At 39.9% G+C, this 16,580-nt stretch overlaps 1 protein-coding gene across 2 annotated transcripts in view; it reads left to right on the top strand.

Annotated features, from left to right (window-relative positions):
• Nucleotides 1-16,580, top strand: part of PTPN21 (protein tyrosine phosphatase non-receptor type 21) — a 71,847-nt gene that overhangs the window by 30,292 nt on the left and 24,975 nt on the right. For both annotated transcript variants that reach the window (XR_004348440.1, XM_032622553.1), the window contains exons 4-11: nt 2,297-2,394; nt 4,049-4,116; nt 4,917-4,987; nt 7,010-7,097; nt 7,483-7,571; nt 9,380-9,467; nt 10,167-10,246; nt 15,950-16,010. Coding sequence is in view for 1 of the 2 variants with exons in the window: in XM_032622553.1 (XP_032478444.1) it covers nt 2,297-2,394; nt 4,049-4,116; nt 4,917-4,987; nt 7,010-7,097; nt 7,483-7,571; nt 9,380-9,467; nt 10,167-10,246; nt 15,950-16,010 (643 nt within the window). In the remaining variant the exon portion in view is untranslated. The remainder of the gene's footprint in view (nt 1-2,296; nt 2,395-4,048; nt 4,117-4,916; nt 4,988-7,009; nt 7,098-7,482; nt 7,572-9,379; nt 9,468-10,166; nt 10,247-15,949; nt 16,011-16,580) is intronic.

Below are 16,580 nucleotides of genomic sequence, written 5' to 3'. Positions count from 1 at the left end.
GTGTACGTATCTTTTCCTTAGATTTTAAACCCATGTTTTCTTTAACTTTGCCTTTTGCATAATATCTGACACAATGCCTTGCAGATAGTAAGAACCTGGTACTGCCCTGTGTTTGTGGAATATTCTTTTTAAGTACTGAGTTCAGAGTTAATTTTTGGAAGAAGGTGGATAACCAAAGAAGCTAGAAACAGGTTGTAGGGATAAGCATGAACTGGCTATGAAACAGATCTGAGACATAAATATTGAAGAGAGAAGTAGAAGCCAGGAGGAATAAACAGTGACTGACCACTCTGACTCATTTATTTAAACATTTATTGAAGATATAATATGGTATGTGAGAATTATATTGGTTACTGTGGGAGATGAATATATAAATGGATATGCTTTACTCTTACTCTGGAGGAGTTGCTCACAATCTGGTAGAACTGACAGTCTATGTAAATGAACAATTACAGTATATTATGATAATACATGCTTTAATTAAAGCACTGGATTCCTAGGGGTGGGATGTGGGGAACATGAACAGGGTGTAAAGAAGTTGACTTTTCACTTGACTTTACAAGTAATTTTCTAGTTAGAGGGAGTAGCTTGTGCAAAGTAGGGGGATAGTAAAAGCAACTGATGTTTCCAGGAAATTTCAGACGTTACTTCGAGGGGAGAACGGAGACTTGAAAAAAGGAATGTCCTAGTCATAAAGTCATAGGTCAACAGGGGCAGACATTTTTGAATTTTAATGGATGGGAATGATGAAATGTGCATTTTACAAAGCACCCATCATGGAAGGTAGATTATAGGTGACAAGACTATAGGCAGGAGACCAGTTAGGAATGTATATGCCATAATCTAGGCATTAGTCTAGAGGGTGGACCTGCTTTCCAGTGATTTAAGGAAAGAACCAAGAATATTTAGAGTGGAATATGTGGACAGCATATTGAATAGATAGACTTCTTTAGGTGTTTGAAAGGAGCTGCCTGGGAGAATGTTTCAAGGTTTCTTCTTTGACAAGATCTCAGAGCTACCAGCATTCTATTTGCTGATTGAGGGAAGTCTATGGGTTCTACTAGCAGGTGGAAGGGGATAAGTGGGATCTAAATCCTTGTTTAAAAGGATGGTGTTCTGGTCAAGCTTTTTGGTAACAAAGAATGGAAACCTCAAAGGTAGCTAAAATAGGATGATGTAAGGACATATGTAATGATTAAAAGGGTGGGCTCTCAGGGGAATTCAAATGTGAACTGTAACTGGGTTGAACTTCACAGATGTCAAACCTGGAAGAGATTCTGGATTCAAGATGGTTCTATAGACCGTATTGACAGAGAGTTGCTGGATCTTTGTTCAACACCGTATCCCCAGCATCTAGAACAATGCTTGATGCATAGTTGGCCCTAGTAATTACCTAAGTGAAAAAATAAGAGGAAGGCAGAATAAATCTTCACTATAGAGCTTATCGAAATGGAGAAGTGATACAGATGAAATACTGCTGACTGGCTGAAAGTAGATGATTGCTGATAATAATAACAGCTGTTTTTTAAGTACCAGCTATGTTCTAGTATTATGCCGAGAGCTTTACATATATTCCTTGATATGTTCAGCCTTGTGAAGGGGTGACAGTGCCCTCATTTTATTAGAGATAACTTAAACCCACAGATTATGACTTGCCCAAGTTCATGCAAAATGCTAAATCAGAGATCTGGAATTTAACCTAGGTCTGCTTGACTAAAGCTTGTGCTGGTAACTAATACCCTATATATTGACAACATAAACAGAAGTAAACCCACATCCCAAGAATATTAAGAAAGCATTTTAGAAACTATTCTTTTTGGTATTTCATCAAAGAATATTTTAATATAAGGCTGGTCTGAAATGTCTGGAACCATTTTTTTTCTGGCTTTACTCTCCAGGGCTAGGAAAGTCTTACATCACCAAGTTACGAGTCAGTTTCTAAAGTAAAAATTGGCCATTGATTCTCTATGTCTCCAACGAAAAAGGACAAAACTTAGAGACTTTTACAGGGTATAAGACAGATGACCAGCTGTCTTCTCGATGGTTGTAGCTTTCAGATAACTACAATTAAGGATAAGTGACTCAATAAATTGATTATATTGTGTGTGTGTGTGTGTTTGTGTGTGTGTGTGTCGGTATAGATATGGTCAAGGATGTTCCTGTTGTTCTTCGAAATCGTCTGAGCTTAAGGTTTTGGCTAGTTTATGCTCCTCTACCAAATTATGATAAAATGCATTGTGTCTCAAGTGGAGGTAATACTGATATTGACTTTTAAAAATTGACCTTTTTTTTATAGGTATCAGTATTATCTGCAGCTGAAGAAAGATATCTTGGAAGGAAACATTCCTTGTACATTAGAACAAGCAATTCAGCTAGCAGGCTTAGCTGTTCAAGGTAAATAATGGCACTTGATCATATAATGGATCTATCAGATTAAAATGTACGTTAAACAGAAACAGCAAGGGATTCTTTTTTTTTTTTTTTTTTTAAACATCTTTATTGGGGTATAATTGCTTTACAATGGTGTGTTAGTTTCTGCTTTATAACAAAGTGAATCAGCTATACATATACATATGTTCCCATATGTCTTCCCTCTTGCGTCTCCCTCCCTCCCACTCTCCCCATCCCACCCTTCCAGGCTGTCACAAAGCACCGAGCTAATATCCCTGTGCCTTGCGGCTGCTTCCCCCCAGCTATCTACCTTACTACGTTTGTTAGTGTGTATATGTCCATGACTCTCTCTCGCCCTGTCAAAACTCACCCCTCCCCCTCCCCATACCCTCAAGTCCGTTCTCCAGTAGGTCTGCGTCTTTATTCCTATCTTACCCCTAGGTTCTTCATGACATTTTTTTCCGCAAGGGATTCTTAAAGTAACTGACTTTATAGAAAATAACTACTATAAAGTAGTTTTTTATATTAGTGAAATATTCTGTTATCTAAGGGGCTTCCTTGTGGGGGAAAAATGAGTTTGGATTACTTCAGTGAAATACGAGACTTCTGGAAGGTTAAGCATGTTACGTCAACAGAGCACACAGACCAAAAGTAGAGAGGAAATACACGCATATGCACACGCACGTATAGCATTTAATATGCTGTGTATTCCTCTAGTTCAGGAACTTGATCTGCTGCTAGCTAATGTTTTCAGAAGAAATATCAGCTAAACAATGTGGTTGATGAGGTTACGTTCGCTTGTACTTTAAGCGCACGTCATTTGTTTGGTTTCTCAGTTGTCCTAGGTTATAGAACATCGTCAATCATAATAGATAGTTCTGCATTTCACAAGTATTTTTGAATTAACTGTCATTTTTCACATGTCTAATCTATATGTATTTACATGTACGTAATATACTTTGGAAAGACTTCTGATGGGGCATTATTTCAAATGATAACTGGCATTTAATCTTGGGAATTGAAATTTAATCAGAAGAATCATTAATTAAGTTCCATCAGATATTAGCAGGCATGGAGACATATATCATTTCTAGACAAATAAATGCCTGATACACATGGAGCCACATTCCTTTTCAAGGTACTTTGAAGCTTCCTAAGTGTCGTCTTTGGCTTTAAGAGTTAGTTTTTCCTAAGCTTTTTGCTGAACTATCAATGTTTTGCACAATTAAAAATTTCTAAACAAATACATCTTGCTGTAACATATTCAGATGATCTAGTTCCTTTCCCTAGAAATGATCACTACCATGAATGGTTTGGTTTCTTCCTGACATTTTTCTGTGCATAAGTAAGCATACAGGATTACAAAGTAGGTTTTGTTTTTTTTTTAATGACAAAAAAAGAGATGGTTTACATATAGTTTGTAACTTGGTTTTTTTCACTTTATTAAAAGGCATTTTTTCCAAGTCAAGACACATGAATCTACCTAATTAATGTTTTTAAAAAGGTATTTTTAAAGTATACACTTTATAAGCTGTAAGGCAAATTTGACTTCTAAATCATAAGCACACCATCTTTGTACTGCATATTGAATTTAGTTCTGCATGTTTTGCTTCCAGTTAAGCATAATTGACATGTGAATATTTGTCATTTTATATAGCTGATTTTGGTGACTTTGATCAGTATGAATCCCAGGACTTTCTTCAGAAATTTGCCTTGCTTCCTGTGGTAAGAATTCTTTTGACATTGGGCCTTTTTAAAAACAATTTATTTCCATACCCTTAATATTCCCTGAAATGAAGTCCATATAGTAGACTTACTAGGCGGGAATAGAGTTTAAAAAAATCAATTTCCTCTTATAAACAGCTCAGGTGTAAATGCTTTGCCTGTTGTAGTCTTCTGGTCCTTGTAAACCCACAGAAACAGAAGGGTCTGTGGTCATTGGACTGCAGGCAGAGAAATTCATTTTGTGTTTGGCTGTGAGTCTAAAGAGAGGGACAGATTTCCAACTTCTGTGGAACCACATAGAGGTTTTGCTTTTAACTGAAGGTTCAAAACCTGACAGAGTTATGTTGAAATGGATTTGGTTTCTCATCAGCAAATTAAAGAGTAGATGACAAAAAGACACTGCCTTCTACAGTTTAAAGTCACTACTGATGGAACTGACAGGGAAACTGTGTGTTGGAACAACTACAGGAGGTGGTACGCTCTTCCGAGTGTCTACACAACCAGCCAGGGAATGCACAAGGTGTTATGTGCTGGGCTTGGAACTGGCTGATGATGTTACCAAACTGAAATAACTCATCTGAAACTTTCTCTGGGATGAATTGAGAAGGCAGGGCAAGTGTTTTGGCTCCTGAGCAGAAGCCACGTAATTCCTTAGAAAGATCATGATTATGTCCTTAAGCAAAGCTCGCACACATTAACACTAGCCCTAGTTTTGCCTGCTGGTGGCAAGAGTCAGTAACATTCCTTCTAAGAAATTTGGGTGATTTGTTTACATACTTACTGCAGTATGTTTTTTCCAGGAGTGGTTACAAGATGAAAAAGTATTGGAAGAAGCAACCCAAAAAGTGGCCTTACTGCATCAGAAATACAGGTAACGCTGAGAAGTGGAAATAGGTTAGAACTAATGCCTGTTTGAATTTGAACCATGCATCGACACCATTAAATTTGGAACTTTACTACTGCTGCTGCTACTACTGCTAGTTACCAGGAGCCAACCTTTGCAGAGCTCTCACAGCGTGCCAAGTGTTCTTATGAGCACTTACCCGTATTAACTCATTTATTATTCATTTTTTATCATTGATGAAACTGAGGAAGTGGAAAGCTGCAGTCACTGAAGGATGACAGTTCTTCATCCCATGTCTTAAAGGTTTTGGTGGTGACTCGGTCCTGTGTAGGTTAATGCAACATTAGGGAGACATGTTTTCTTTTGTGATGTGGCAGGTGTGATGTTTTCTTTTGTGTCCGCCCCCCTAGTCCCCCCGCTTACACCTTTGGAAGCTGTGTTTCTGTCCTCTGGGGGAGCTCTGCTGAGAGCTGTGGTGCTTATTGCCCTGACCCCTGCTTCTGGGCAGAAAGTGACTTTCTTTGAGAGTGAATCTGTATGTGTTGTCCAAAAACCCTGTCCTAGAGAATGCTAGGTTTTATTCTAAACCAAATACCACGCAGTTCCAAGTACTTTATATATCATTAAATTCTTATAACCATTCTTTAAGGTAAATGTTACTATCTCCTTACAGATTGGGAAAATCAAGCTCACAAAGACTAAATAACTTGCCCAAAGTTACATGTGGTAGAGGTGGGATTTGAACCCAGGTCTGTCTAATTATAACGTATTATTCACCCCCTCCCATTAAAAATAACCTTTTGCCTTTAATCTGTTTCCACTCAAATCCATACAGTCGCTCACAAAAGATTAATCTTCCTAAAATATCACTTTTGACTTGTCTCCCCTCTTCTCCTCAAATGTTCATGAATCTCTTCTTGCTTTCCCCCAGCCTAAGTTCATTACCCCTGGGATTAAAGGCTTCCCACAAGTTGGTTAAATCCTGCCATTCCAGCTTTACCTTCTGCTGTCCAAATGAACCTTTTTTTTTCAGCATAATTAACCCCTCAGGCACACATCACTCTATCTTTTGTTATTTTCACTCATTCATTTGTGCATCTCCTTAAAAGATAGTTTAGTGCTGTTATTCTGTATGAGGCAGAGTGCTCAATGCTGTGGCACAAAGATAAATAGAACAATGATCTGCCATCAAAGAATGTATTCCCTGCTTTGGCATCTTAAGGGATAGGCAGGACAGCCCATGGTAATAGTAATAGTAATACTGATAATGGGTACGGGGGAGAGAGGCGTGCACAGGATGTGGTGGTTCTACACAGAGCAAGGGCATCTGACTTAGACTCAGGGCAGTCACAGAAGGTGACAAAGAAGGAGTGACATGTAGGCTGAGTCTTGAAGGGTATTAGGGATTGACCAGGTACACAAGTGGGTGATAGGTATACCAGGAAGCGGGATTAGCATGTATAAAGGCCCGGAGGCATGAGGGAATGTGGTATATTCAAAGAAATGCTGCATTTGGGATGGTCGCAGTGTGGGGTGCCTTGTGGGTGTGGGAGAGCAGCAGAAGATGAGGCTGGAGAGGCACATGTCCATGCAGTTGAGTGCCTTCCTACCTACACACCCATCCTTGTAATTCTGTCACCGGAGCTAAAAAGGGTTTCCATCTTCTAACCCTCATTGCAGCACTTAAGTTTGCAATTTAGTACACAGTGCTTAGTATTGCCTGATACTTTGGTGGTTTAGAAAGAATTCTAGCTTTCACTGAAGATTTTTTTAGGTGGTGGTTTTATTTCCTGCCTTTCCCCTTACCTGCCTAAAGTACAAGGGGTAGGATCTTACCTAACTAACCCTCAGCATTCAGCACAGTGCTTTTGCATGCAGTTGGTTTTCAGTAAATACTGATGCATTGATATAACTAATCACAGATGCTTAGAAACTTGAAATGTTTCTACTGTTTTATGACAAATTGATGTGTAGTTTTTTTACAAAAGCTTTTCGTAAAAAATTTTTTTCGTTTTGTGAACAGTCTGACTAACTTCTTGTGGGTTGCAGAGGGCTGACAGCTCCTGATGCTGAAATGCTATACATGCAGGAGATAGAGAGAATGGACGGCTATGGAGAAGAGAGCTACCCTGCCAAGGTAAGTGTGGCACGAAGACTGGGCTTGCCAAAGGCATCTTAGTAATTCTGCCAGAAGAGCGGGGAAGCCCAGGGTTGCCCTGCTGTGCAAAGGCCAAAGAAACGTAAAAGCTGAGGTCCTTGTGACCAAAATTTTGTAGTAAAACACATTCCTGTTTTGTGCTTTGTTCTTGGAAGTGCTCTTGAAATAGAGTTCCTTAAGGAGCCCAACTCTGTTTTCATATGTATTTACAAGATGGTACATTTATACCTTGCAGACTTTTTGCCTTCAGCATAGGTCTTCTGAACGTTTCCTACCTGGGACACAAGAGTAGGGAAGTAGGTGTGGTCATTGTGGTTCTTATGCGTCTGCTGCCCGAGTTTCCTTTTCCGCTTTCTCCTCTTAGGATAGCCAAGGCAGCGACATATCCATCGGAGCGTGTCTCGAAGGTATCTTTGTGAAACATAAGAATGGAAGGCCTCCTGTGATATTTAGGTATTTGTCTTACATCTTTCTGTGCACTTTCTGTGGCTGATATTGTTGGTGATATTTTTTAGTGATATTGTTGGTGATATTGATTTAGTGATATTGTTTAGTGATATTGTTGGTGATATTTTTTAGTACCTGTGCTAGTTATATCACTCACAAGTAAATCTCTCCCAAGGCCTCACTAGAAAATGGAAATATGCCCTCCCTAGAATAAAATAGCACCTGACTGCAATGGTTCTTTTTATAAGATACTTTCTTCAAACCAAATTGTAGAAAATAGTGCTTGTAACGATGGCCTGCTTACGAAATGCTTAAAAATGTGTGACCCTTTTCTTACCATATGAAGGTCATTCTTTGTCTTGGTGTGAATTTTTCATTTGAGCTCTGGTTTCCAGGGCTATTTCTTGTAGAAACTCTAGGCCCCTCTCTGATTCTAGTTTGTACCAAAATTCCTAAAATACCAACATCGAAAAAAATTTCAATTACTTCTTATAATGTTGGTTTTTCTTTTCTTGATTATAAAAAAGTGATACTATCCATTTGTGGAAATCTTGGAATGTATCTAGTAAGAAGGACAGAAAGGATATATAGCAATGTGCTAACAGTGGCTGGCTCTGAACAATGAGATTTCAGGTGATTTAAATTTCCTTTTCAGTATCCTTTGAGCCTTCATTTCCTTTGCTTTACTATCTTTTGGGCCCTGAATCCTCCATGGCGATTAGGACCACAGAGCGTGTACCCGGCTTGGGGAGTAGATCCCCACTCCTAGGCTGTGCTGCACTGGGTCAGGTGGCTCCCGTTTGGCGATTGCCCTCATGTCCCCAAGCTGCTCATCGTCTTCTGGACATGCTGAGCTGCAGGGTAGGGGGTGGAAATGGATCTGGCCTGCACCGGAAGGGCAGGGCCCTGACATTGGGAGACATCCCACTGGCTTCCTTTATCTCACTGGATAGGAAATTCTAAAATTGCCTTCTTTAATATGATGCTAATAATCTTTAGGTTTAACAGTTAAGCACCAAATTACTACAAATGAATTTTATTTTAAATTTAAATAAATCTAATATAATGGAGAAGGATAAAGAGGGATAGATTTTGTTCTTCCAGACCTATTTTTCCCTTTTATAAAATTATACAGTTACATAATAAAATGGAATATTAATATATAAAGTCTGAACGTGGTAAAATAGAGTTAGAAAGTTCCAAATCGGAGTTTGAATCCTGGTGAACACACCCAGAATACTTCACTCTTTGGATTGGAACTTTATCTTCACCCTGCTCCACCAGCTTTTCAGAGCAGCTCTCCTCTAGTTTTGTGCCTTATTTTGCCCTGTATACCTGCAGAACTTAACAGTATTTGTCTGCTTCTGTGTTCTCTATCAGCCCTACCCTCCATCTGTGCCCCTTTGAGGGAAGCACTGTCCCTTACTGATCTTAGTATCCTAGGACCTAACACAATTTCTGGTGTTATCGTAGTGGGTATCCTTTAAAATGTTTGTTGAATGAGTGAAGGAGGCATTGGCAACCAGCTGAGAGTGGGATATTTGATCAAATTAGTGCAGCCAATGAGGATAAATAGATTTTACATTTTTAAATACTCTGCCTTCATTTTAGTATACATGCTTTTACTTCTTGCCACTAGCTGTTGTCACTTCAATTAGAAAATGCACACGAGCTGATTAAAACCACTGTTTTCTTTCTAAAATGATAAACAAATAGTAGCTTATATATTAAGCTCAAAAAGGAAAAACTCATATATTCTCTTAGTAAAAAAACCTGAGCACTCACATTGCCATTTGCTCTTTGTTGTTCTTTAGGTGGCATGATATTGCTAACATGTCCCACAATAAGTCCTTTTTTGCATTAGAGCTGTCAAATAAAGAGGAGACCATCCAGTTTCAGACTGTGAGTAAACATTAGGAATCTGTATATAATGTTTTTCCTGAAAATTAACACTTCTGTGTGTATGTGTTTGGGGGGCGGTAGGATTAAAATTGTATAGTATTTCATAGTTCTATAAAACTTAAAATTTTATAATACTTTATAACGTTTTGTATAGCAGTACTTAGCAAAAATCAGTTGCTCAGTAAATACTGTTGAATGAATGAATGAGTCTTTGGATAAATACTATCTGATCATGATCTCTAAATTAAATTTAAGGGACTATTAAGTATGGGAGAGAGTAAACACTGTTATCTTAACTTCCACTGATAAGTGAACAGCTCTTTAGAAATACCATTTCACAGTTACTTTTACTCTTGACAAAAGCAATAAGTCACTGAGTCATTTTGTTTAAAAATGTCTTTGAGTACCTAGCTGTCAGTAGTAGAAGTGGACATTTTCATAATTTAAAAATTTCTAAGTCATTTTGAAACTGTTTAATGTAAGAATCACACTGTTGGGCAGGCTTTTGTTTGTCTTCATAACCTGAGTCCTAATTATGACATTCATATGAGGGGTGCAATTTTAGAAAATGAGAGAATCCCAATGTGTGGAAAGTGACTTTGAAATAATATGGCACCCAGTTCTGTCTTTTTCTCAGATAAGCTCTGTATCAAGTTGTAGATGTGCTTTTGTTTACTTTGTGCATAATTTGTTTGCTAGGAAGACATGGAAACAGCAAAATACGTGTGGAGACTCTGTGTTGCGCGACACAAGTTTTACAGGTTGAATCAGTGCAGCCTGTAAGTATACTCTGCTCACAGAAACTGTGGGAGGTGATAAGCTTAGAAGTTTTCATCTCGAACTATAGTATATCGTCTAGAAAGGCCAATTTAAAAAAGGAAAAGATAACATTTTTATAATAATCTCTTTACTTTTGGATGTCAAAATTTTATTTCTCAGTTTTAGCTTTGGACCAACCTCTAATAACTACAGATATGCCTGTAAGATTTCTTTCAGCTAGTAACTAGAATTATTCTAATTCACGAAAGCTAAAATGGAATTTTTTTTTTTAATCAACATTTTGAGTAAAAAAAAAGGTTATTCAGCTTTTCAAGCCTTTTGAAGAATTTATACCCCTTCTTCCTAAGTGTACGTTTTCCTTAGCCCACATGGGTTTCCCCCTTCTGCTGGATCATTCCCATCAGGATACAAACATGCTGTAATATTTTACCTCTTAAAATTTTTCCTTCGTTCCCCATGCCCTCTAGCCACGGTGCCGTATGTCTCTTCTCTTCTACAGCTGATTTCTTCAAAAGAGTTGTATAATCTTGCTCTCTCGCCTTCCTTCCAGCCCATTTCCCCTAAGCTGCCACGCCACTGATGCTGCTTGTCAGAGTGACAGTGACTTTCACCCAGTGGTCATTTCAGGAGTTCTTTCACTTGACTCCTGGGCAGCACCGAACCTCTGCTCATCCCCCCCCGCACCCTGCTCTTCCTTGGCTGCCAGGACCCCACCTTCTCCTGCTTTTTCTCTTTCTAAGCCTATTTCTTCTCAGTCAGCTTTGCTGGTTTAATCCTCGGACCTCTTCTCATCTACACTTTGTTCTCTAGGGGATTTGGCTTGACCCAGGCTTCAAAGCAGCATCTGTATACTGAAGTGCAGCCGACTTCATTTCTAGTCCTGTCTTCCCCCTGAGCACTTGACTTGCACACCCTACTGACATCTCTACTTGGGTGCCTAACAGGCTTCTCCAATTTGATATGCCTAAAACCAAACTCTTGATGTGCTCCTCTTCCTGCCCCAGAGTCTGCTTCTTCCTGCCCCGGAGTCTGCTTCTGTCCCCCATTTCGACAGATGGAGGCACACCATAGTCACTCAGGTCCCAAACCTAGAAGTCCTACTTAATTCCTGTTGCTCTTTCATCCCACATCCAATTCGTCAGACGTTCGCTCTGCAAATTCTGCCTTCAAAACATATCTAAATCTGACCATTTATATAACTCTTTCAGCTGATGACTTAGTGCTGGCTGCCATAGTTCTCATCTGGAATACTGCTGAAGCCGCCTTTTTTTTTGGCTGCATTGGGTCTTGGTTGCCGCGCACGGGCTTTCTCTAGTTTTGGAGAGCGGGGGCTGCTCTTCGTTGCGGTGCATGGCTTCTTATTGTGGTGGCTTTTCTTGTTGCAGAGCACGGGCTCTAGGCACGCAGGCTTCAGTAGTTATGGCACGCAGGCTCAGCAGTTGTGGCTCACGAGCTTCATTGCTCTGCGGCATGTGGGATCTTCCCGGACCAGGGCTCGAACCCGTGTCCCCTGCATTGGCAGGCGGATTCTTAACCACTGCACCACCAGGGAAGTCCAATAACTTTAATTTTTATGGTCATTTCTTTTAAGGCTCTCAATCCAGACTGTGCTTAGTCACATTTAAAGTGATAATGATTCTGAAGTATTGATAGACTCGTTCTCATGGTCCAGATGGGCATTTAACGAAACCGCAGCAGGCCTGGAACTGGGCAGTGAATTCTGGACATCAGGTTCAGGCTGGGGTGACCAGTGGCTCAGGAGATGGACTCTGCATGCGTAGAAAGGAGGCCTTTGCTCCTAAGTGTCCCCTTCCCCGCTCCTCAGTCCCGATACATTGTCTAATGGTGTTTGGGGTGGCCTCATGTGAGTCCTCTAACCTTGACCTAGATGACTCTATTTTAGAATTTATAGAATGGCGTGATCCATCTTCAGTCTTGCTCTCTCTCTCCACTTTCAAAGTACATTAGGTAACAGAATCATCTTTTTTATGTCACCCAAGCCTTAAAAATGTTAGATAACAACAATCTCTTTGCTTTTTAATTTATAAAATGGGGATAATGGGGGCTTTTACGTAACATTTCTTTAGGGTTGGAATAGGAATTAAATGAGGTAATGGCAATCTCTCAGGTGAAATGACTTCTCTCGCCCTCTTCCCCACCCGAAGCCCCAGAACTGGTCATGCTATAATCGACCTCCTGAATTTATATGAGAAGAGCCTGGAAGGGAAGAGGACTCTTGAGAGGGGTCTTGGTATGGGAGGCTTTTCCCTCTCCTCTCTGGGGGGAGCGGGGGAAGGGGAGGTTGGTATCCCCCAACCTGCAAAGCCAAGTGGTAGAAGTTTCCACAGACTTTCTCTAGAGGGGGAAGTTGGATTTCTGTCACCAGTGGGCTGCTTGCTGAGCCTTGTCAGAGGGTTGGTCTGTGTTCCCTGCGGTTTAGGTGTAAACTGACTATGGGTGAATACGGCAGCTGGTCTCTGTTCTGGAGACTTCTGTGATCAGGAGATTGATGGGAGTAGGCCCTCCTGGAAGGGGATGGGGTTGCCCCACTTCTTCGAGGCCTACTGCAGGGTTCGAAGAGACTGCGAGAGGCTTGGCAAAAGAGAGTGACCCCTATTCCGTTAAGGGAAGGTCATTAAGATCAACATTTCCTAGGTATTTCCACCATCCAACGTATTTTTTGTTCATCCAAAGCACACTCCTCTGCACTAGCTAGAAATATATAAGAAAGGAAGCTCACAAAGCAAAAGTCGGACGACTCTTAGCAATTCACAGCCTTTACAGCTCAACTGGAAATGCTTAGCCATGAGCATCAACTTCAGTCCTCATTCCCTATTTCATTCATTTATTCAGCAAACATTTGGCACCTTCCTTGTGTGCCAGGCACCGGTGGTACCATGGTGTGTCGTCTACCTCCATGGAGCCTACGAATCTGTTGAGGTTGGGAGGGGGTGAGACAGATAGTCAGCTGTTAGGGGCCTGTGCTCAGGAGTCCGACAGACCTGCCTGGTTCAAGTGCCAGTTCTGCTTATTTGCCACGTGGCCAGGAGCAATTTACTTAATCTAAGGATCAGTTTCCTCATCTGTAAAATCAGGATAACTGGCCTCGTTTACGGGGTTGGTGTTAGGATCCCATGAGGTAATCAGGTATAGCCTTCAGCACTGTTTTCAGTAAGTAATATCATTTGTTTTACTTGGGCTAGCAGCCTTTTCTTATTTTGTCATCTCCAGTACACGCATTCCAGTGGTTTTCTTTTTTTTTTTTCCTAAGTTCTTCAGCTGCCTCAGTGTTAGCAGCACCCATCAGCATAGTAACTGCCCCAAAACACAACCAACAGTTACACCATTTTCTCTTGTGTACTAAGTTTAGGATAGCTGATCTCAGAGCAAACTGCCTTTATAAGAATATTGGCAGGAAGAAAGAGAAGGTTAGAATATTAGAACTGATGGTGTGGCTGCCTGCGTCACAGTTTGGCAGGCGGAAGACGTAGTAGTTTGTGTTCAGCAGAAGTGGCCTCTCCAGGGGGCAGTGTCGCCTCCGTCCTGGGTGCCGCCAGCAAGGTGCCAAAATAGATCCCGAGCGTGGGAGTTGCCACCTGTGCTGCTAAGCTGTGCACCCTTGGATTTTGGGTTTAACACGCTTAAGTTTATTCTTGTTTCCGCTGGGCAATCCTGGACATGGTGTTGGAGGTTTCTATCAGCAACCTTTCTCCCCATCTCTGAATTTTGAATTTATAGTACTTTAAAAGTTTGGTCAGTTTACTGAGTCTCTGGACTAAATATAAACTTCAAAGGACCCAGTTGGCCTAAACAATGGAGAATAAAGGGAAAGAAAATTTCAAGGCTACAAAATGCAGTGTCTTCAGATTCTGGACACGAATTTTAAGAATGTATTAATGTGCAGTTAAGGAGTGCTTAAGAAAAAAAAAGGCCCAGACACACCCTCCTGACTTGTTCCACTAAGGAGGCCTCCTCCTTTACTAATATATAATGCTTCACCAATTGATGCAGGTATTTTTGCTGTCTAATGGAATTAACATCCATTTTATTATTGTTAAGTAATAATTACTGGCAGAATGGGGAACATCCTTTGGGAAAGAGACATCTATTCTTTTTTTTTTTTTTTTGAGACATCTATTCTTCATCAACAATCTTAATACCTTCCAGCGATAATAAAAGGATATTATTAAAGAAAGCATTTAATCAAAAAAAGTCAACTCTTAAAAGCAACTGTAGCTACTTGATAAGCTCCTAATAATCAGTAAAATATTTTTAATCTCAAAAATCTTGTAAAAGTTAGCTAATATTTAGGGTTTGAATATAGGAAATCAGTTGTTAGAGTGCTAAGAATAATGTTAATTTATGAGACATGAGGCTTGATATTATGGTAAATTTACTGATTAAATGGAGCTAGTGTTTACTTTGTGGATTTTCTAGCAATTAGTCCTTAGAACGCTATAACCAAGGGTCACAAAATTTTTTTTTTTTTTTTTTTTTTTGCGGTACGCGGGCCTCTCACTGCTGTGGCCTCTCCCGTTGCGGAGCACAGGCTCCAGACGCACAGGCTTAGCGGCCATGGCTCACGGGCCCAGCCGCTCCGCGGCATGTGGGATCTTCCCGGACCAGGGCACGAACCTGTGTCCCCTGCATCAGCAGGCGGATTTTCAACCACAAAGTATTTTTGTAACTAGTAATTATGTGTCACATGCTCATGAGCTAGGAACAAATGGTCAAAGTTTTTCAAAAAGTGCTTTGACAAAATTACATCATCAACAAAGCCAAGAATCCTACGTGTTTAGGTTCCTAGATCTTATTTGCAATATAACTGACCACACATAAGAACAACAATAAAAAAATGTCTACCTCTGTTTTAAAAAGACTGAATTACCAAAGGACTTTTCTGTTTCTTGTTTGTGAGCTACGTTTATTCAAAGATGGAGCTTGCTGTGAATATCTTAAAATCTCAGATTATTTGACAAATATTAGTCGGCACTCCTGAATATTCTCATTCCTTTTTAAAAAGTACACTTAAAACCAGAGAGAAGTTTCTTGCTAAGAAAAGTGAATGGATTTATCACAGGCCCACCAAACCAATTTTCCTACTGTTTTGCTTTCTCTATCTTAGTTCCTTAGAGGAAATATAGATTCTTAAGTTTCCAAAGTTATAACCTTATCTCTTCATGGAGGTGGTCAGTGCTGAGCCAGGCCTACAGGAGAGGTGCATTTGCACTGAATCTTGCTTCCCTTGGGATGAGTTTGCGGCCCTCTGGCATGGCCTGTTTTCCCCTCTGCTTCTGATCACTCCAGAGGTTCCACCCAAATGGACCAGGGAAAGTTACTGCTGCCCATCCCTCTGGTGAAGGGATGCCACCAGAGGGATGGGCATGATGCCCCATGAGGCTCAAACACTGAAGTGTGGTCAGAGGGACCTGGGCATCAGGAAAGGGGCAAGGCCCCAGGTAAGGACAGAAAATCTCCTTTCTTTTCTCTAATTTATGATTGGATTAGTTTGTCTTTTGCTTTAGAAGATTTATCGTTTTACCTTCTTACTAACTTATTTTGGTAGAATTAGGAAGGTTATGTGTATATGAGTGTGTGTGTGTGTGTGTGTGTGTGTGTGTATATATATATATATATATATATATATATATATATATATATATATATATATATGCTCTTCTCAAAGACGTCTTATTTTACAGGCAAACTCAGACCGTCATAGTGAACCCAATTAGGAGGAGGTCTTCTTCGAGGATGTCTCTGGTAAGAAAGAAGGAAAAATACAATTGGTCTTTTTCTTTTAGTTATGTCATCTTCCTTAATAAAATATGCTTTGAGCACTGTTAATTTTTAGTTCGAACCACAAAAGTGTGCTGATATTTGACCAAAGAAATGGTGATTTTCCATAGCTTAAGCCTAATATTTATATAATATATATAATATTTATTATATTATACATATTTAAATATTAGGTCCAACGTCATATTAAAATTTTTGTGAAAATGATTCTACTACCCAAAGCAATCTACAGATTCAATGCAATCCCTATCAAACTACCACTGGCATTTTTCACAAAACTAGAACAAAAAATTGCACAATTTATATGGAAACACAAAAGTCCCCGAATATCCAAAGCAATCTTGAGAACGAAAAATGGAGCTGGAGGAATCAGGCTCCCTGACTTCAGACTATACTACAAAGTTACAGTAATCAAGACAGTATGGTACTGGCACAAAAACAGAAATATAGATCAATGGAACAGGATAGAATGCCCAGAGATAAACCCCCACGCATATGGTCACCTTATCTTTGATAAAGGAGGTAAGAATATAA

This window comes from Phocoena sinus, chromosome 2 (assembly GCF_008692025.1).
Source record: "Phocoena sinus isolate mPhoSin1 chromosome 2, mPhoSin1.pri, whole genome shotgun sequence".
NCBI lineage: Eukaryota > Metazoa > Chordata > Mammalia > Artiodactyla > Phocoenidae > Phocoena > Phocoena sinus.
This window is presented reverse-complemented; position numbering and strand designations above follow the sequence as displayed.